Raw genomic sequence first — 20,048 nt, forward strand, 5'->3', positions numbered from 1 at the left:
AAAAAACAGCTTCTGATTATCATATGAGTATCATCACTGCATTATCATGTAAGTATCATAACACTGCAGAGAAAATTGATTTTTTATTAAAAAAAACAGTGTCTGATTATCATATGAATAACACTGTATTAAAATATCATTATCATAACATTATATGATTATGATAAGGTTATGATAATACAAATATACGATAATGATAATAGTATAATAATGTTTTTATGATAATATAATGATAAGCTTATAATAGTATGATAATATGATACTTACATGGAAAAAAAATTACAGAAATAGTGTCATATGATAATGTTTTATCATATGATAACGAGATGATAATATTTATGGTACATACATGATAATATCTATGATAATATATGATAAAATAGTTTTCGATTATCATGTTGTTATCATAACACTGGAGTATGATAATTAGATGATAATGAATTATGATAAGTTTATGATAACTGGATGATAACGTGCGTGAAAATAGAATTACAAAAAAATTCATGACATCAGTATGATAACCAGATGATAATAAAATAATAAAGTTATGATAATAGTATGATAATAAGATACCTATATGTAAACAAATCACATAAAAATTATGATAATGAGATGATAATATAAAGATAATAGTATGATAATATGATACCTATATAAAAAAAAATTACAAAAAAATTATGACAACGAGATGATAATGTGAAGATAATAGTATGATAATAATATGATAATATGATACATGTACGAAAAAAAACAATTATAAAAAAATTATGATAATAAGATGATAAGGTGACGATAATAGTATGATAACATGACTTTATTATACTTCATTATCATACTATTTTCTTCACATTATCATCTCGTTATCATAATTTTTATGTAATTTTTTTCATATAGGTATCATATTATCATACTGTTATCATAATTTTATTATTATGTCGTTGTCATAATATTATCATTTAGGTACAATAATACATTATCATCTCGGTATCATATGATTATATTATGAGAATGAGGTGATAATACAGTGATAACAACATGATAATCAATTTTTTGTAGAAAATCTTTCTTTATGCAGTGTTATGATAACAATATGATAATACTGTGATACTCATATGATAATCAGAGACTATTTTTTTTTATAAAAAATCATTTTTTCTGCAGTGTTATGATAATCATATGATAATCAGATGCTGTTTTTTTGCAGAAAATCGTTTTTGTGCAGAAAAACGTTTTTTTCATCATAATATCGTTTTTTCATACAGATTTTTAGATTTAAAATTGAGAAAAAAATTCAAGAGTAATTTATTTATATCTGAATGTTAAAAAATCGCCATAATCACCATGAATTAAAGAAAAGTTCGCTAAAATAAAAAATGAAAGAACAGTGGAGCGACGGTGGAGCGATGAAGAAACGGCGGCGGAGGGATGAAGGAACGACAGAGAAAAAAGAAAAAAGTGGAGAAGAAAAGAAGAAATAAAAAAGAAGAAGAAAATTGACGAAGAAGAAGAAGAAGAAGAGAAGAGAGAGAAAGAAAATAAAAATATGACAGTTGTCATATAATAAGAGTAAAGATATATTTAGAGTAAAAAATTAATAAAAAGTAGGTATAATCATAATATAAACATGCTTTAGAGTAAAAAAATAAAAACATTAGAATGATGAGGTATTTTCTCTATCTTTTTCTTATTGAGGTAGGAAATCAAATTATTTTAAAAAATAGAGTATTATCCTAATCTTCTCTATTTGATATGGTGACCCAGCTTTTGTGATTAAAAATTTAGAGATATTTTTAGGTAAATTCAATTCACCACGTCATCCATGAACTGAGCCAATAATATTATAACACCTTATTAAAATGAGGGTACGCTTGTAATTTTGTTTGTTGTTTTTTTTATATTTTTAAATAATGATATTATAAAAATATCCTCATTTTAATGAGGTGTTATAATGTTATTGCCAGTTCACGGATGACGTGGTAGACTGAATCTACTTAAAAATTTATCTAAAAAATTAAAGTTTGATCCTTTATAATTTCTATCAAGAATTCATTATTAGCAACTGCTATTAAATTAATTAAGTTACATAAAGTAAAGTTAATTTAAATTACAGACCTTAAATCTGATGGACATTCTCATGAAAATATAATTAATCTTAATATTATTTTTGGAAATTTTATATAACAATTTGATTTTTGTTTAGTTGATTGATATTTTTTTGTCAAAGGTTAAACTTAATTGATTGAAGAGTGAAATATATACAAATAGAAAATAACTCCTCAACACCAATGAGTTAATCATTCCATGATTAAATGATGAGAACTGCAAATCAGTCATCCACAAGGATATTTTTGGCCATCGAATGAGCCACCCAAATAAAATCTAATTTCCAAAAATCAAGAGATTAGATCAAGATATTGACTAAAACTACCTCAGCATCCTTGTCATCAGTGTTGGAGAAATGTATTCCATTTATAAAGACCTCCCAATCTCCCTCGAAAGTTAGACGGTTATATCTGAAATCAACGACTCCTCCATTGCTATTTATAGTCTTAGTGCATCCACCACTATTGGTTATGTAATGTCAAGAAACCATCGTACCTATACCACAATTGCAAACACCATTGAAGCAAAAAAAATGTAATTAAAATAGGTCTATAGTTACTTTGGTAAAAAAAACATTTCCATTGAGCTTAAAACTTTGAATTGTAGTACTAAGCTTACTGATTTTAATAATGGAGCTCAATTCAGATGTTTTAACTCAGTAACATTCTTATTTATCCATAAGTTGATAAGATGAGTTAATTTTAATGAGGTGTTATAATGTTATTGTCAGTTCACGGATGACGTGGTGGACTGAATCTACTTAAAAATTTATCTAAAAAATTAAAGTTTGATCCTTTATAATTTCTATCAAGAATTCATTATTAGCAACTGCTATTAAATTAATTAAGTTACATAAAGTAAAGTTAATTTAAATTACAGACCTTAAATCTGATGGACATTCTCATGAAAATATAATTAATCTTAATATTATTTTTGGAAATTTTATATAACAATTTGATTTTTGTTTAGTTGATTGATATTTTTTTGTCAAAGGTTAAACTTAATTGATTGAAGAGTGAAATATATACAAATAGAAAATAACTCCTCAACACCAATGAGTTAATCATTCCATGATTAAATGATGAGAACTGCAAATCAGTCATCCACAAGGATATTTTTGGCCATCGAATGAGCCACCCAAATAAAATCTAATTTCCAAAAATCAAGAGATTAGATCAAGATATTGACTAAAACTACCTCAGCATCCTTGTCATCAGTGTTGGAGAAATGTATTCCATTTATAAAGACCTCCCAATCTCCCTCGAAAGTTAGACGGTTATATCTGAAATCAACGACTCCTCCATTGCTATTTATAGTCTTAGTGCATCCACCACTATTGGTTATGTAATGTCAAGAAACCATCGTACCTATACCACAATTGCAAACACCATTGAAGCAAAAAAAATGTAATTAAAATAGGTGTATAGTTACTTTGGTAAAAAAAACATCTCCATTGAGCTTAAAACTTTGAATTGTAGTACTAAGCTTACTGATTTTAATAATGGAGCTCAATTCAGATGTTTTAACTCAGTAACATTCTTATTTATTCATAAGTTGATAAGATGAGTTAATTCAAATAGTAATCGTGTTCCATTTAATACTAATTAATTTTGAATATGTGGAATTTAAGTGATATTCTTTAATCCATTAAAAAAACTGAAAATACAGAAGAAAAAAAAAATTAAATCATTAGCTGATGGGATGGGATTGACCCCTACTACCATTCCAATACCGAAGATTGGGTATTATTCATCGGCCTATTTCATTAGCCTGACTGGCCCAATCAACATTAACCCCACGCTTATAGTTCTGGACTTATGGCTAGAAAACTGGGCTGGAAAGCATGTTCTTAGAGTTTAGCCATGTCAATGGGCCCAGAGCTTGCATACATTACGCAGGCACATTCCACATAATCTTTTTTCTTTTTAACAGTGATAGATTAAAATACAAGACATTAAAAAAAACATCCAGACATATACTAGAAAATTAAAACTTTGACATTTTGAACTAGATTACCTTTAGTATTTGCGGATCATCAAAAACATAGTCAGTAGTATAAATTGAAATGAAGAAGTATCGAAGGATTTTCGGAGATGCAAAATATTCCGACAAAAATAATAATAAAGCAACATTTCGCATTAATAGATATAGATATTTGGAGAACATCACCTTCAAAAAAATTATATTCTTCCATCCTATATTGGGTTATGTTTTTTTATTTGTCTTGCAATTGGACAGTGACTTGAGTCATTATACTAAGGCATGTGAAGAATAAAGTAGGTGCAAATTTGTGTCACACACTTATTATCATGATACATTCACCAATTTTTCGTAAAATTAATATATATCATGAAATATTTTATTAAATATCTATAATTATAAAAAAGGTCAAATAAAATCTAAAATAATTAAATACCATATAAATAATACTCACTTGGGTATAAATTGATGAATGTTATTTTAATTCTTTTACCCCAAGCTCTCAATTTATATGTACTTAATGACTCCTATGTCGCAATAAACCTGGCTTTTTTCTTTTCTTTTTCTAATTGATACTCATTTCTAGTAAATTACAATATTTAAAATTACTTTTTTATATTATTTTTATTTGAAATTTATTAATTGGCTACTAGTATTTATTGTTAATTAGCGATAGTATTAAATAAAGATATAGCAAAAAAATAAAGATAAAAAATAAAAAAATTATAATATTGATTGTATTTTTTAAAATTTTATCATAATTGTTCTATTGAGACGAAATAAGTGTACCTCACCTATTGCATTTTTAATAAAACAAAAATAAATTATTATTATATCAAATAAGGATGACTGTGATGTTTTTTTTTATAAACTATCTATTTTATCTAAAGAATTAAATTTCTTTATTATTATATAAATTGTCTATCAATTGTGAAGGAAGAAAATAATATTTGAAAGTTTAAGTTTATGAGTTGACTATTCATTATAAATACATGTCTGTTTATAATCAATTAGTCCCACCAGTGAATTTCATTTTTGTAAATCTACCAAAGAAAGCAATCTTCATCAGAAAGAACTTGGGCATATGTTACCTTGTAGAACTAGAAAGAAACCAAAAGGAAGCCATAAAATAGGTTTCCCTTTCATTATAACTAACAATTGAATATTATATTTTAAAAATAAAATAAAAAAATACAATATATAATATAATATAATTTGAAGATTGAAATTAAAATAAAAGTAAAAATGATTATTATTTTTTTAAAATTAATAACATAAATATTTCAATTAAAATGACACATATCACATACATATGGATTATGTAATTATATGAAATTGTTGTTTGAGGATCTGCATTACTTTTGAAGCTATTTATTAGGAATGTAATTGTAATTACACCAGCAAATAATTATATCCCGTTTCAAATCACTAATTCTAATTTTTAATGGGTTATTGTGACAAAAAAAACACTAGTTTTATATTTTTTTTTATTTAGGCACATTTTATTAAACACTGCAGCCCGCATTTTAATTTTTCTTTTTTCTGGCACAAAAAAGATTAACCTTTCAATTTTGACAGCTTACGTCTAAATATTTTATCCAATGATATTTTAGTCATTCAAATGGTCAAACTAACATCGTTTTTTGCATAAGAAATGCCTAAAATGACATTAAATTATAGAATGAAAGCTTAAAAAGGTTGAAATGTATGGAGACATTTGGTAAAATATAGTATTAAAATCGCAAACAGAAAAAGAAGAAAATAATTTTAATGACAATAGCCAAATCTTCAATAGTGTAATTCTTATCTCAATTATGAAAGCTAAAGAATTGGGTAATTAATCATAGGCAAATACAAGAAGTGGTGTGACAAATGAAAGAGGATCAATTATAATGAACCATGTGGGATCCACGTAAGCGGGACTTTTTTGATAGACAATTGCCACCAAACCAGCCTGGAAAAGCTCTATAGCCACCTTTTCTATTTATAGATTCTTGAGCTCAATTATAACTTCCACAGTTTAACTCTAATTTTGAACCAATTAATTTGTTTTTGATTCAAAGTATTATAAGTACTACTTCCGATTTATAATATTTGTCATATTTAAAAAAAAAATTAGTTTATAATATTTTTCATATTAATTTTTTTAAAAATATTAATTAATATTTTTTCAAATTTATTCCTAGCAATAAATAATTTAATAAAGTTAAAAAAACTAGTCAAACATAAAACTATTGGTAATTAATAGGCCTAATACTTTAAAAAAATCCCGACCTTTTAACCCCTTTTCAATTCTAATCTGAAAACTGGTCAATTTTATCCTATTTCGCATTTTCTCATTTCAATTGTATCCTATTTTTTTAATTTTTCACAATCTTTTTATTTAAATGAGAAAATATTTAATTAACTAAGTTTAAAAATAAAATAAAATTTATTTCCATTCAAAAAAATATAAATATTCTTTTATTTTGAAAAAACATCTAAAAACCGTAATCAAACTAAAACTAATTTAAATTTTTAATTAATTTAACTAAATCTAAATAAATTTTTAACATATACAATTAATATATACTAGACATGGAGAACGTTTTTTAATTTTTTCCAAACGAAAAAAACATAAATTTAATATTTCAGGGTACAATTGAAACACAAAAATACGAAATAGGGTAAAATTGACCAGATTTCAACGTTAGGGTAGGATTGAAAAGGGGCTAAAATGTCGAGGATTTTTGAGGCATTAGGCGTAATTAATATGAACAATTTAGTAAAAATATATAAAAATCAATACATGTTTATTAATTTTTTAATCTACAAAAAATGACCAAATGTGACAAATATTATGAACAGGAAGAGTATTCATCAAAATTCAAAAATATAAACCAAAACTACATTTCATGTGAATCCTTTTATTCAAGAGTCGTCAGTTAATTTAAATTTAGAATTTATATAATTTTTTTAAGAAAAATTTCAGTGAATTACACTTGTCAATATTCTTTTATAAATTACTATCATTATTTTACCAACAAATTATAACTCAAATGATATAAATATAAGTCTATATTCTGTTAAAATCATCTTAATCTTTTTTTCATAAACATTTTTTTCTTTTCAATAATAAAAAATTCATTACTTCTTTAATTATGATTCATAATAAGAAGGCTTAATAGCGTAAAAATTCATAAATTTTAGCGTGTTTTTCAAATTTAACATAAATTTTCAATTTTGGCAAATTAATATACAAACTTTTGATTTTTTGCAATTTTAGCACCGATCAATTTTCCTTCAAAAAAATAGAAAAAAATACTGACGTGGATGCCGGAATAGTGGTTATTCCTGTGTCAACATTTTTTTAACGAAAAATTGATCGGTGCTAAAATTGTCAAAAATTAAAAAATTTGTGTATTAATTTGGATAAATTGAAAGTTTATGTTAAATTTGTAAAACACGCTAAAATTTGTGATTTTTTACGCAATTAAGCCTAATAAGAAATCATTCTATTTACTTCTTTCTTGGTTTAATACTAGTTGGATAAAATTGACAACTGTTGAGTTAAGAGCGGTCTAGCTATTACCTCTGCATATTGACATTATTATATTTTTAGAGTAAAGTTTGATGAAATACAACTTGATGTTTAATTATTAGAGAACGTTTCAAATTCATAAAGTGGACTACTATTTACCGCCCCAAATTACTACCCACCGTCCAACTTTTTACCAAATACCCCTAAGCCATTTTCAGTTTTTTTTTTAATATTCAATTCTCTCAATTCAATTAAAAACCCAACGAATATCCGAGTGAATTTACAATAAAAATGTCAAAATCGACTAAAAATAAAAGACGGAACTTCCGGTAAATAATCGGTTTTTATTTACTTAATTTTTTGATTTTTTTAATTTTTTTTAATTTTTTTTAAAAGCCATCGCCCGGCGATGGCGATGGACCTGTGCACCATCGCCTGGCGATGGCGATGGTGCACTGGGACAATCGTCCATCGGGGACGATTGTCCCAATGGACCATCGTCCTAGGGGGACGATTGTCCACTGCGATGGTCCCAGTGGACCATCGCCAGAAGATGACGACGGTCCACTGGGACCATCGTCCCTCATGGACAATGGTCCACTGGGACAATCGTCCCTCGGGGAAGATTGTCCCTGTGCACCATCGCCATCGCCAGGCGATGGTGCACAGGGCCATCGCCATCGCCGGGCGATGGCCCTTGCAAAAAATTAAAAAAAAAATCTTTTTTATTAAAACAGTTAAAAACAAATAAAATTAATTATTGGAGGTTCCCGTCTTTTATTTTCCGTTGATTGCGACATAAATCGGCTCCGGTTATCGTCGGGATTTTAGGTTGAGTTTGAGAGAATTTTGAGTTGAGAGATTTTTTTTTTTGTTTTTGAATTGAAATTATGTTAGGGGCATTTCAGTCAAAACTTGGGCGGTGGGTAGTAATTTGGGGCGGCGAATAGTAAACCCCTTCATAAATGCTCATATTTGTATTATACAGCTTCACATGCAATTAACCAGTGGATCAGTAAAAATAAACTTAAACTATTCACCAACTAATCAAACCTCTGCCATCCACCATTTTTTTTTCTATTTTTTTTCACATGTTCCATAACGTTATAAATATGTACATATATTATGGGCTATCATTATAATATTCAACATTTTTTCACATGTTTTATATAATATATTCTTAAATAACTATACGATGCAACAGTTGTATCATGTTATTCTTATAATAAATTATTGAGACGTTTGTAATGTTAAGGTATTTAATGAGAAAAACATAAATGATAATTGAATATTTGACTACCGCAAATGCTTTCTGTTCTTTTTATAAAAATAAAGTGGCATAATTGTTTGTTGTGGCTAAATATTCTATATTTTTCGATTTATCCATTTGCAACTGTTGCATACATTAATAGTTTTTTTTTATGTTTTTATAGTGAGTACTTTTTTTGACTGAGATAGATTGGATTAGGATTTTTTTTCAACTTCTAAACATGTAATGCCAAATTTAATTACTTAAACATCGAACAAAGGGTCAACGCGCTACTGAAGAACTTGTGATATATGGTCATTTAATCCAGTTTCTATTCTTTTTAGCAATTAGCCCAAAAACTTTCATATTTGGATTAAATTAATTCATAATTTATTTTTTTATTGCAAAAAATAGGTTTAGGATAATTTTATCGTAACAATTCGGAAATTTTCTAATTTGTTTTTTGCATCGCTTACTTTCGATTTGTATTTCACGCGTTTTTAAAATACAATTATATAATAATTTAACCCAAAAATAAAGAGTTTTGGAATTAATTGCTCAAAAAATAAAAAATTAGTTAAATAATCATGTGTCACAAATTTAAGAGGCGCGTTGACCCTTTGTTTTTTAAATATTTACACCGTCCATAAAAAGTAAATAGTACTACTTAAAAGTGAATATATTAAATTAAATTGATCTATAGCATTCATTTTTTTATAGATATTGTGGATTAAATAGACTTAATCTCTTAAACTCACTGGAACATAAAAAGATATTAATCCATAGTAGATCATATTAAAGCCACAAAATGTACAAGCATAATTTATCATACGTTTTTGGTTTTAGCTCTTGACAAAAAAATATATATCATATTTTTAAATTTAAATAATACGATTTTATTATTAAACTAAATTTGTAGAAATTTCATAAGCTTTTGAGAAAATAATGAATCATTATATTTTAGTATATATTTTAATTATTGAGTAAATATAAATTATAAGAATAAAGTACAATTTTTTTTTGCAGTTAATGGTAAATTTTTTATTTTTTATTATTTAATTGTCATTTTAATATTTTTTATTTTTTAAAATTATAAATATTAATACTGGTATAATCTTATTTATGATTCTTTTTATGAAAATTTAGTTTTACAACTTCAATTATCTATTTCATGTAATAGTTTAGTAAAATAAAAAATATAATAAAAAGTCATCTAAATATACTAAAAATATCAAATGGCCAACTAAAAAATCGAACGGTGTGATTAATTTAATGACAATGGCTATTTTTTTAGGCTTAAATACACCAAAAATCACAAATTTTCGCGTGTTTTTGGTATTTAATATAAACTTTTAATTTTGGTAAAAAAGTATATGAATTTTTAAAATTTTGCAATTAAGAGCACGTGCATGTTCCCTTTGAAAAATAGTGCAATTTTACATCTAAAACGGCGCCGTTTTAATCTAAAACGGTGTCGTTTTACATCCAAAATGGTATCAATGTCTTCAATTGTAAATTTTTAAAAATTCATATACTTTTTTGTCAAAATTAAAAAATTATGTTAAATACTAAAAATATGTAAAAATTGGTAATTTTTTTGATGCATTTAAGCCATTTTTTTTTATGAATCATTGCAGCTAAATTTTTGATATGAGATAAATTTTTCACCAAGACAAGCGAGTACCGACGTGGAAAAGTCGTCTTCTTTACGCCTCCCATTCATACGCCACGTGATCAAAATCAAGCCGTGTATAACCTTCCACGTGTCAACATTTCTGATTTTGGTCAAGCCCGTCTTTAACGACGCTCCTTCGTTCCTTTTTCAAACTCACCGTTTTATGTTTTCAACGTTTTTTACTCAATTCATATTTGCAATATTACCACTTAAGATTCATTGAATGGACATTATTACCCATCGATGACGCGTTTGATTTGTGTATGAAAAAAATGTTGTAAAGCTAAATGTGTCGGTTGTCATCTTTAACGAATTTTGGACTCCTGCTTTTGCCCTTTTAGAGAAACTTTTATTTTTCAAAAGAAACTTTTATATACTCCATATTTTTATCTTTGGTTAAATTGAAACTTATACTCCCTCCTTTCTTTTTTAGTTGTCCATTTAACTAATTTTATTTGTCTACAAATAATTGTCCATTTAGAAATCCCATGTGATATTAGCTACTTATCTTCTAAGTTTACCCATTCCTAATAAATGACTCTATGTTTTAATTTAAATGGCATTTATTAACTAATAGGGCTATATTAATATTTTTCTTTATAAATTAAAACAAAAAAAAGACTATCTTGATATGTGCAATATTGGCTAAATGGACAATTAAAAAAAAACGGAGGGAGTATGTTCATTTCTTCTCATTCTATTTACAATTTTAATATTTTTTAATATTTTTTCAAAAATAAAATATTCATAAAATATATAATTTTGACCTTCATATTAACCTTATGTCTTTATTTAAATCATAATGATTATTTATTTCAAATTAGTTCCCAACATTACCAAAAATGAAATTATACCTAATTGAATAATTTTTATGTAATTTTTATTTATTGATGTGGATGATAAATTTTATATATGAAATTTTATTAAATTTCAACATAAATAATTTATTTTTATTTAAAATTTAATATCATAAAAAATATAAATAGAACCAATGTTAGTGTCATGTCTATATCAAGTATCACCCAAGTCAGCATAATAAAAAATAAAATTAAAATATGCTAAAAGAAATTCCAATTATTTTATTATAAATAGATATTATATAATATATGTTTGAAACAAAATAAATCACCAAGAATCAAATAGAAAGGTTCAAATTGTATATTTATTAATCTTTTATTTTTAAATAATAATATCGTTATTTATTTTATTAACTAAATATACAACAATAGTTGTAGTCAATATTGTCTAGAGAAAAATATTTTTATTTATTACTATAATATTTTATAGAGCACCATAAAAGATGATAATGATACTGTATGGTGTAGCTTCAAAGATAAGAGACACTTAGTACAACCCACACTCACTTCACACTAACTTCCCTTTTCTTGGTTTTTCTTTTATCAGTTTCCTCAACAATTCAACCACAACTTTTCTTCTTCTTATTATTATTATTTCTCTTATATTTCTTGTGCATTACAAAACATTTTCATCAAATTCTTGAATTCTAATTCAGCATCTCATGATAATAATTTCAAGAATGACACGATCTGTTCCTTTATTATTAGCTCTGTTTATGATGCTCTCAAGTTTCGCAAACTCATCGCCAATACCAAAACCAAGAATGCTCTATCAAATTGCATGCACAATGTGTTCAACTTGCTGCAACCCTAATCCATCTCCACCGCCACCGTCTCCTCCCCCGCCGTCTCCACCACCACCTGCCTCCACCAACAACTGTCCACCACCACCATCTCCTCCAAGCTCATCCGGCGGCGGCTCTTCCTATTACTCTCCACCTCCACCTGCAACTTACACTTATTCATCTCCGCCCCCACCACAAGGCGGCGGCGGTGGAGGTGGATCTTATTACTATCCTCCACCAGATTATAATAACTACCCCACGCCACCGCCTCCTAATCCAATAGTGCCGTATTTTCCATTCTATTACCATACTCCACCGCCGGGGTCTGGTTCTTTGAAGCTAATGGGTTCTTTAAGTTGCACTATTATTGTTTCTTTACTAATTTTTTTGTTTAATTTGTTGTTTTAATTAAAGATTATAATTAAATTAAAGAAATTAGAATAATGTGGCAAATTGGCAGATCTGAGAATTATGCAGCTGAGGAAAAATCACAAGAGAGATTCCTGAAAATTTCAGGAAACAAAAATCAAGAATCAAGAATTCAGCATAATTACAAAAATGCCATTCTTGGACAGAGCTTGAAGTGTAAGAGAATTACTAGGATGATGACAACATGACAAGTAATTTTATTTACTCTCTTTAATTAATTTTCAGTCTTGCTGTGAAGTGAATGATTTGTAATTTGTTAGACAAATTGTATCTAGTGTATTTTAATTTGTTTTTTCTTTGCAGTTATTAATTGGAAATAGTTAATGAACTGTAGTCAATTTTATGATTAATAATTAATAAAGTTAAAAGCTAGCTTTTCTTTTTTGTTGAGTTCAATTAATTAGTGCCTACTTAATGGTAATTTAAATTATTTTTGTCTCCTTATAATGTTGCATTGATTTGATTGGCATCTATACACATTATTTAGCCAACAATTATTGATGTTGAACCGAATAAGTGGGCATGATAATTGGCTTGTTTAATCATAGGATACTCCTAACATGCTCCTAGGATACTATTAATATGTTGCTTTCGTTCCGTAAAGATATATAATTGCTATTTTTAGTGTTTTTATAAATAAAAAATTCTCATATTTAATGCTAGTTAAAGATAAAATTATTGAAATACTTTTATAATTTTATTGTACGATTAGATATAGCGATTCCATAATAATTCAATATTCTTTAAAAAAATTAAGAATATTATAGGAATATTTTAATAAATTAATCACAACTAGTGAATTTTCGAATTTCTCTAAAATCACCATTTTCTTCTATCTATATAGAACGGGGGATATTGAAAAAAATTATAAATCCTCGATTGTCAATTACGCTTTTAAATATTATATACATTTATTAATTATTTTGGTATATATTAAGAAGAATTGCAATTATTTAATAAATAAATAAAAATAACTCTAATATTTCATATAACATTAATTTATTTTATATGAATTAATTGATTTTTTACATTTATGTTTATATTATATATTTATTGATTTGGTACGGCGAAAGAAAGTATATATTTGTTTATATATATAATAGGGAAGAGAGTCATTTATGCCCTTAAGGTTTGTCTCGAGGATCAAATAAGTCATTAACGTCCGAAAAGGTTCAAATATACTCTTAACGTCTTAAAAATTGAACAAGCATGCCCCCAATTTGGACACATAAATGAGATGTTAGGGGTCTAAAACATTAGGGCCATATTTGAGACTTTTCGAACGTTAAGAGTTTACTTGATCATGAAGGTAAACTTTAAGGACATAAATAATACTTTTTTCCTATATAATAAGTACCTAATTTATTCAAGCTATTAGATGGTTTATTTATTTCCTTTTTGTATATACACAAAATCTTGATTAAATTAAAATATCGTTCTTTTATCTACTATACTCTATAGTCTGTATTAGACTGTATACCGTTCCGTTGGAGATATTGGTTGATTAGGACCTCATGATATTAATAATTGTTAGCTCTTTGTTTTTGTCTTTTTAAACAAAGCCAAACTTTTTTTCTTCTTTTTAAATAAGCCAATTTAGCGAGTTGTAACGGCACAGGAGCGTCCATTATAAAAAGAACTAACAGTTTCTCTTATCATAATTAAAGATATTAAAACTTTATTCTACAAAAGTAAATTCTGCAATTCTTATTGGACGAAGAGTGATTATATTAATATAGGGAAATTTTTTTGATTTTAGTAATAAAACTAAAAAGATAACTTTGTTATTGATGAGGTGGTGTTAGCGGTCAGGATCAGGTACTGCAAGGATGTTGTTTTAATAGATGATTCTATGCAATCAGCTCCGTTGGCTGCACGTACTCTGATACGTGAACTCTGATTTACTGTGTTTCTGACACACCATTTTTAAATTCTCCAATCCAGTGTTAAACTTAGTGAGTTGAACCTTATTTTAACTCGCTCCCATGAATCGTTGACCATCTAGAAATTCATAAATTTCTTCGGAGAATGTGCCCAATCCCACCTTCTCATGCGCATCATCCTTTGAGAAAATGAGCTTACATCAAAAAATAATCAATTATCATAATGTAAAAATAAAAAAACTTTATAATATTAACAAGAAGATAGTAAATTTAAACTCTTATTACCTCAATAATATATATTCATGTACTCAATAATTGGTGGCACATTTTAAGTTCTATGGGAAAAGAGGCGATTAATGTGTGGATGACTATTGGGTGGAGTGGAATTAGTTTGGCAAAATGCATATTTAGAATTTTATATTACACTTTCTTTAATTTGTTCCTTTCACTATAATTTGTATACATTTTACTGATATTTGGTCCTTCTATCATAAAAAAAATATTAATATTTTCAAATTAAGACGAACAAAAAAAAGAAGATCAAAAACTTGCTTTTAAAAATGAAAGTGCAACAATCTCAAGAAATTTAATATAAAAATAAAATAAAAATCAGGCGTACTAACGATGCATGAAGTACACACATTTTATATGTATGGTATGATAAGGGATCTATTAAAAGTCCACAAAATTTAAGATCCCATAAAAATTGGAAGTGTGAAAATTTATTGTTAACAGATAAAAGTGAGAGGACTCAATTCAAAATTATATGATAATGTAAGGATCCCAAATTTACATTTTGCCTATTAGTTATGCAATTTGATGAAGGAGACAAAAGACAGGAAGACTTAGCTGGATGGCACATATGGTGAATGGGCAGTGGGGTCAATTGGCATCTTTTTATATCCACCAGTAGAGACACAACAACAACAACGCACCCATTGTTTTACTTACTTACTACAGCTAATCAAACTCAAAAGACCTCAACTTTTCTGTTTACTGTAATCAGAAAGGCTTAATTATTACTAATAGATATGAAAATGAACCGAGCTGAGTCGATTTTGAGAGGTTTATTTTTAGCTCGTTACATAAATAAAGAGTTTATATTCGGTTCATTTTAGCTCATTTAGAATTTGTTTGTCTTGCTGATAAATAAGCCGGACCCGTGAACGCATTATTCGACCGAATCAAATTATTCGATCGAACGAAATTAAAATGATAATTCTGAAATGTAAACAAATTTGTGTTGATAATCATCATCTTTGCATGGATAGTAAAGAGATGAGATAAATTTCTGAAGCAACCGATCAATTTTTATTTTTTCACTATCGAACCGAACCAAATTGCCCATTGCACACCCCTGCAACGAGGGATAACACAACAAAAATTGAATAAATTTAGAAGCAGAAACTAACTCTTTCATTTCATACAAAGACTTTATTCGGCCCAAAGTTTAAGGTGGTAATGGTTCAAAGCTTTGAGTTTATAAAGATGGCGGTGAAGCCCAGTGTTTATTTTGAAGTAAGGTCTGGAAATTCTACATAATATATTAATATGGGCCTATCCCTATTGAGGCCTCATTCTGTGTACATACACACCACTTCATCTCTTTCCTAAAAGCTTATAGAAATATGTCAAGTTTTCTTTTATAAAAAGAGTCTAACCGGGATCTAAATTTGCAGCTCATGATCAAATAACTTATTTTTAATGTTTTTAATCAATTAAGGACACTTTTTTTTAATTTTTGGGGTCAATTAAAAATAAAATTATACAATATGAATAAGTCCATGGACCAGGATGACCTATTTCATCCTTAATTGATGTAAAAATAAAAAGTATTGTCTTTAATTAATCCAAAAAATGAGAGCATTGTTTTTAACCGATTAAAAAAAAGGCAAAAAGTGAATTATTTAACTCTGAAACACATGGATATCGGATCGATCGTTTACTCCTTTTTCTTTTTCGTTTTACAAATAGTGAGGTAGTTGTTATGCCTCATGTTATGTTACGTCATGCATATTATTATCAATATTATTTTACATGTTATAGTTTATTAATAAAAAATTAACATGTCATTCATATTATAATCCTTGATCATAAATATGTTTACAATTATCACTAGCAAATGAGAAAAAGTTTACAATTATCATACTAATTTAATCCTTTTTAAAATTTCATGTTTGTCAAACAACCTATTATTTCAGAATGAAAAAAGGTTAATAATAAAGCAGAAGTGAACCTTCACTAAAACAAGAGGGGGGCAATGGCCCTCTAAAAATGATATTTTTTTAATATATGTGGGTTTAATATTTTAACTAAAATTCCAAATTTTTAATAGTTTTGGGAATGTAAATGTGTTTGGCTACATTGAAGTTACTCGAGTTCGAGCTATTGAGCCGAGTTCGAGTATTCGTGAGGCTCCGCTTGCAAGCCTTTTACAAATATAAATTAATAGTTTATTATTTTTGACCTAATTCGAGTTCGTCTTGTTTTGTTTACATCCGGTGACTTGGTTATTATTTTTCTATCCTAAATTGAATTTTAATTTTTTATTCTAATTATAAACAATGATGACATGATATTATAATTATTGCTTTTAAATGATTTAAGATTGATTTCATGAAATTTTCTAAAAAAAAATTATAATAATTTAGTTATAATTTTAATAGCACGAACAACTTATTAAATCAATATTTTCCATTTCAAAAATATGTTGAAAATTTGGTATTTCGAAAACGGAACTTCATTTTCAGTAGTTGTATCCGTGCTACTAAGATCATAAGTTGGCCTCTCCAAAATTAAATGTTTAAGTCCGCCACTGATAAAAGTTAATTTTTTTTGCATTTAGGGGACGTAAATTACAGCTTTTATTTTATTGTATTTATAAGGAATTGAACATTTGTTAGTTTTTTAAGGGAGAAAATTATCATCTCATATAAAAAGTCCATAGTTCAATTATTATCTCATATAAAAAGTTCATAGTTCAATTATCATCTCATATAAAAGGCTAATCCCCTGGAAAAAAACCCCACCTTTCAACCCCCTTCGTTTGCACCCTCACTTTTCATTTTCAAGTGCACCCTAAAAGTATTAAATTAGCCCTTTTTTACTATAAAAAAGTTCAAATCGATAATTTATATATTAATTTATATTCTAAATAGTTCTCGATGTTTAAATTTCAACAATAAAACCATATTTCCTAAAATTTTAAAAGTTAATTTTTTTTTATAAAATATAAATCAATTAAAAATCTCATTAAATATGGTTTTGTTGTTGAAATTTAGACATTAAAAACAATTTAGAATATGAATAAAAATATAAAGTATCGATTTCAACTTTTTTTCTAGTGACAAAAGCCCAATTTAATACTTTTAGGGTGCAATTGAAAATGAAATGTGATAATTTGAGTAAAATTGGGGATTTTGAAAGGTGAGGGTGCAAGCGAAGGGGGGTTGAAAGGTGGGGGGTTTTTCAGGGGTTAAGCCCATATAAAAAGTCCCTACTTCAATTATCGTCTGATATAAAAGGTTCTACTTCAATTTCACAAACAATAATTTCCAATTAATCATAACTTTTTAAACTCAATTAACATGAAATTTATTCAAATAGAATATTCGACCTTAAATGATGCTACAAAACGGATTTTTTTGTCCCTGTAAAAAATATCAAAAGAAAAAAAAAGTACAATTTCAAATTTAAAATATACAAAAGTTCGTTAGGACTGTTTGGCTCCTAAGAAAATATTATGGCGCTTCAATTAGTCAACAATCCGTACTAACTATACTTTGAATTTTTATTGCTTTTCATTTCACCGCGAAAACAGAATAAATTTTACATTCCCGCTTCTTAAAATTATTAATTTTCTTGTCACACTTCATCGTACAGTACATAATATAACATCAGTGATGTGACGCAAAAATTAAATAATTAGACAAAAATATCATTTATCTTGGCATCTATTTCAATTCTTTACCACACAAAAAATATAATAAAAGCGAAAACTAATACATTAAAAATAACAATAATCAAATGCTTGAATTTCTTACGAACTTCACAAATACAATTAGCCACAAATCATAATCTTAATTAAATAAAACACATTAAATCATACAACTTAATCATCAAATTGGGTCAGCAAAACTACTAGTACAAAAATAATTAAATTCCATAATTATTATTTCCTAAAAATTATTTTTTTCTAAGCATAAACAGAACCATAAGACAAGGCCATTAATAGTACAGCAGCTTGTTCTTCTTCACCTAATTTTTTCCTGTGCTTCTCAACACTTGATCTCTGCATCAAAACTTCTCTACCCAAAGCCAATAATCTCTGCTTTAATCCATCTCCTAACCTATTATTATTATTATTATTATTACTTTGATTTTGCCCTTTTCTTGATTTCTTCTCGAAATTTGCTGCTCTGTTTAAACTCAAATTATCTCTCTTCTTTTTCCTGCTTCTAATCCCACATGCGTTGCACAGTGACTGCAAAAAACAAAAAACAGAAAACAATTAAAAACAGTTCAAAATTAATCGGATCGCAGACACAGCGAAACAATGTTATTTTAAAGTTTTCCGATACTTTTTATAATAAAAAAATTGATTAAATGAAATGTCCATTCACGGGTTTATTTACCTTAGGACCAGCTGGTCCGCCTCTCCAGAGCGGTGTTTTTGAAGTACCGCAATCAGCACAAGTTTTTTTCTCTGATGATGCTTCTTCAAACTCTAATCTCTGCATAAGAATTAAAAATAGAGCTTGATTAGTTAAAGATTTAAACGAGATCAAGAATCGAAAAACATATGATTTAATTAAAGATTGAGCTTACTTCTGGACTTGGATCCAACATTTTAAGAGATCTAAAACAAACCCAGATGAGAAAAAAAGTTGGCAATCGTGAAAAAGATCGATCAGTGATCAGATTAAAGATTTTAAATCAAGAATCGAAGAGTTGGGTATGAACTATTAAATCAAGATCAAGATCAAAATCTGGGAAATGGAAGATCAAAGATTAAAGATCAAGATTCAAGAATAAGCAAATGGGTGGTGAGTAAAAAGAAAATTAAGTAAAAACTAGTGATGATTTAAAAAATTTAAGTGTGATTTGCAGAGAAAAAAAAATATATTTAGAAGAAATGAGACCGACAGAGACACAGTTGCACAGACACCACACACGCACATTCAAAGCTAGCAAGCGGATCTGAAAAACTCTTTATAAATGGGACTCGAAACCCTAGCACTTATGAACGTTGTGAATTTACGAGAATGGCCCTGGTTTTGAAGAAAATGAACTTTTTGACCCAACAGACAACGATTAATTATTGAACACCCGCCAAAACCACTAAAAAGAGATTGCTGAAAATGAACAAAAAGGCGCCATTTTGTTTTTGGATTTGGTATGTTTTAGTCCCGGCTAGGGTTTGGTTTCAAACATGAACTAAACCAGCGATTTTAGGGTTTGGAATCGGAATCAGAATGGCTGGTTTTCCAAACCAGTATCCATAATTGTTTAATTTTTTCTCTTTTATAAATATATTTTACATATTTAATATTTAATTTATAAATAAA

At 27.4% G+C, this 20,048-nt stretch overlaps 2 protein-coding genes across 2 annotated transcripts; one reads left to right on the top strand and one right to left on the bottom strand.

Annotated features, from left to right (window-relative positions):
• The first annotated feature begins 11,850 nt into the window (after positions 1–11,850).
• Positions 11,851–12,994, top strand: LOC126670638 (leucine-rich repeat extensin-like protein 1). The gene has a single exon (XM_050364415.2). The coding sequence runs from the start codon at positions 12,047–12,049 to the stop codon at positions 12,575–12,577; it is 531 nt and encodes a 176-aa protein (XP_050220372.1). The 5' UTR covers positions 11,851–12,046; the 3' UTR covers positions 12,578–12,994.
• A 5,500-nt stretch (positions 12,995–18,494) lies between these two features.
• On the bottom strand, positions 18,495–19,676 carry LOC126666987 (GATA transcription factor 15-like). Its single transcript, XM_050359926.2, has 3 exons — positions 19,309–19,676; positions 19,116–19,214; positions 18,495–18,964 (listed from the first exon to the last, which is right to left on the bottom strand). The coding sequence occupies exons 1-3, from the start codon at positions 19,327–19,329 to the stop codon at positions 18,677–18,679; spliced, it is 408 nt and encodes a 135-aa protein (XP_050215883.1). The 5' UTR covers positions 19,330–19,676; the 3' UTR covers positions 18,495–18,676.
• Positions 19,677–20,048: the final 372 nt, after the last annotated feature.

The sequence above is a fragment of the Mercurialis annua genome, linkage group LG2 (assembly GCF_937616625.2).
Source record: "Mercurialis annua linkage group LG2, ddMerAnnu1.2, whole genome shotgun sequence".
In the NCBI taxonomy this organism is placed as follows: domain Eukaryota; kingdom Viridiplantae; phylum Streptophyta; class Magnoliopsida; order Malpighiales; family Euphorbiaceae; genus Mercurialis; species Mercurialis annua.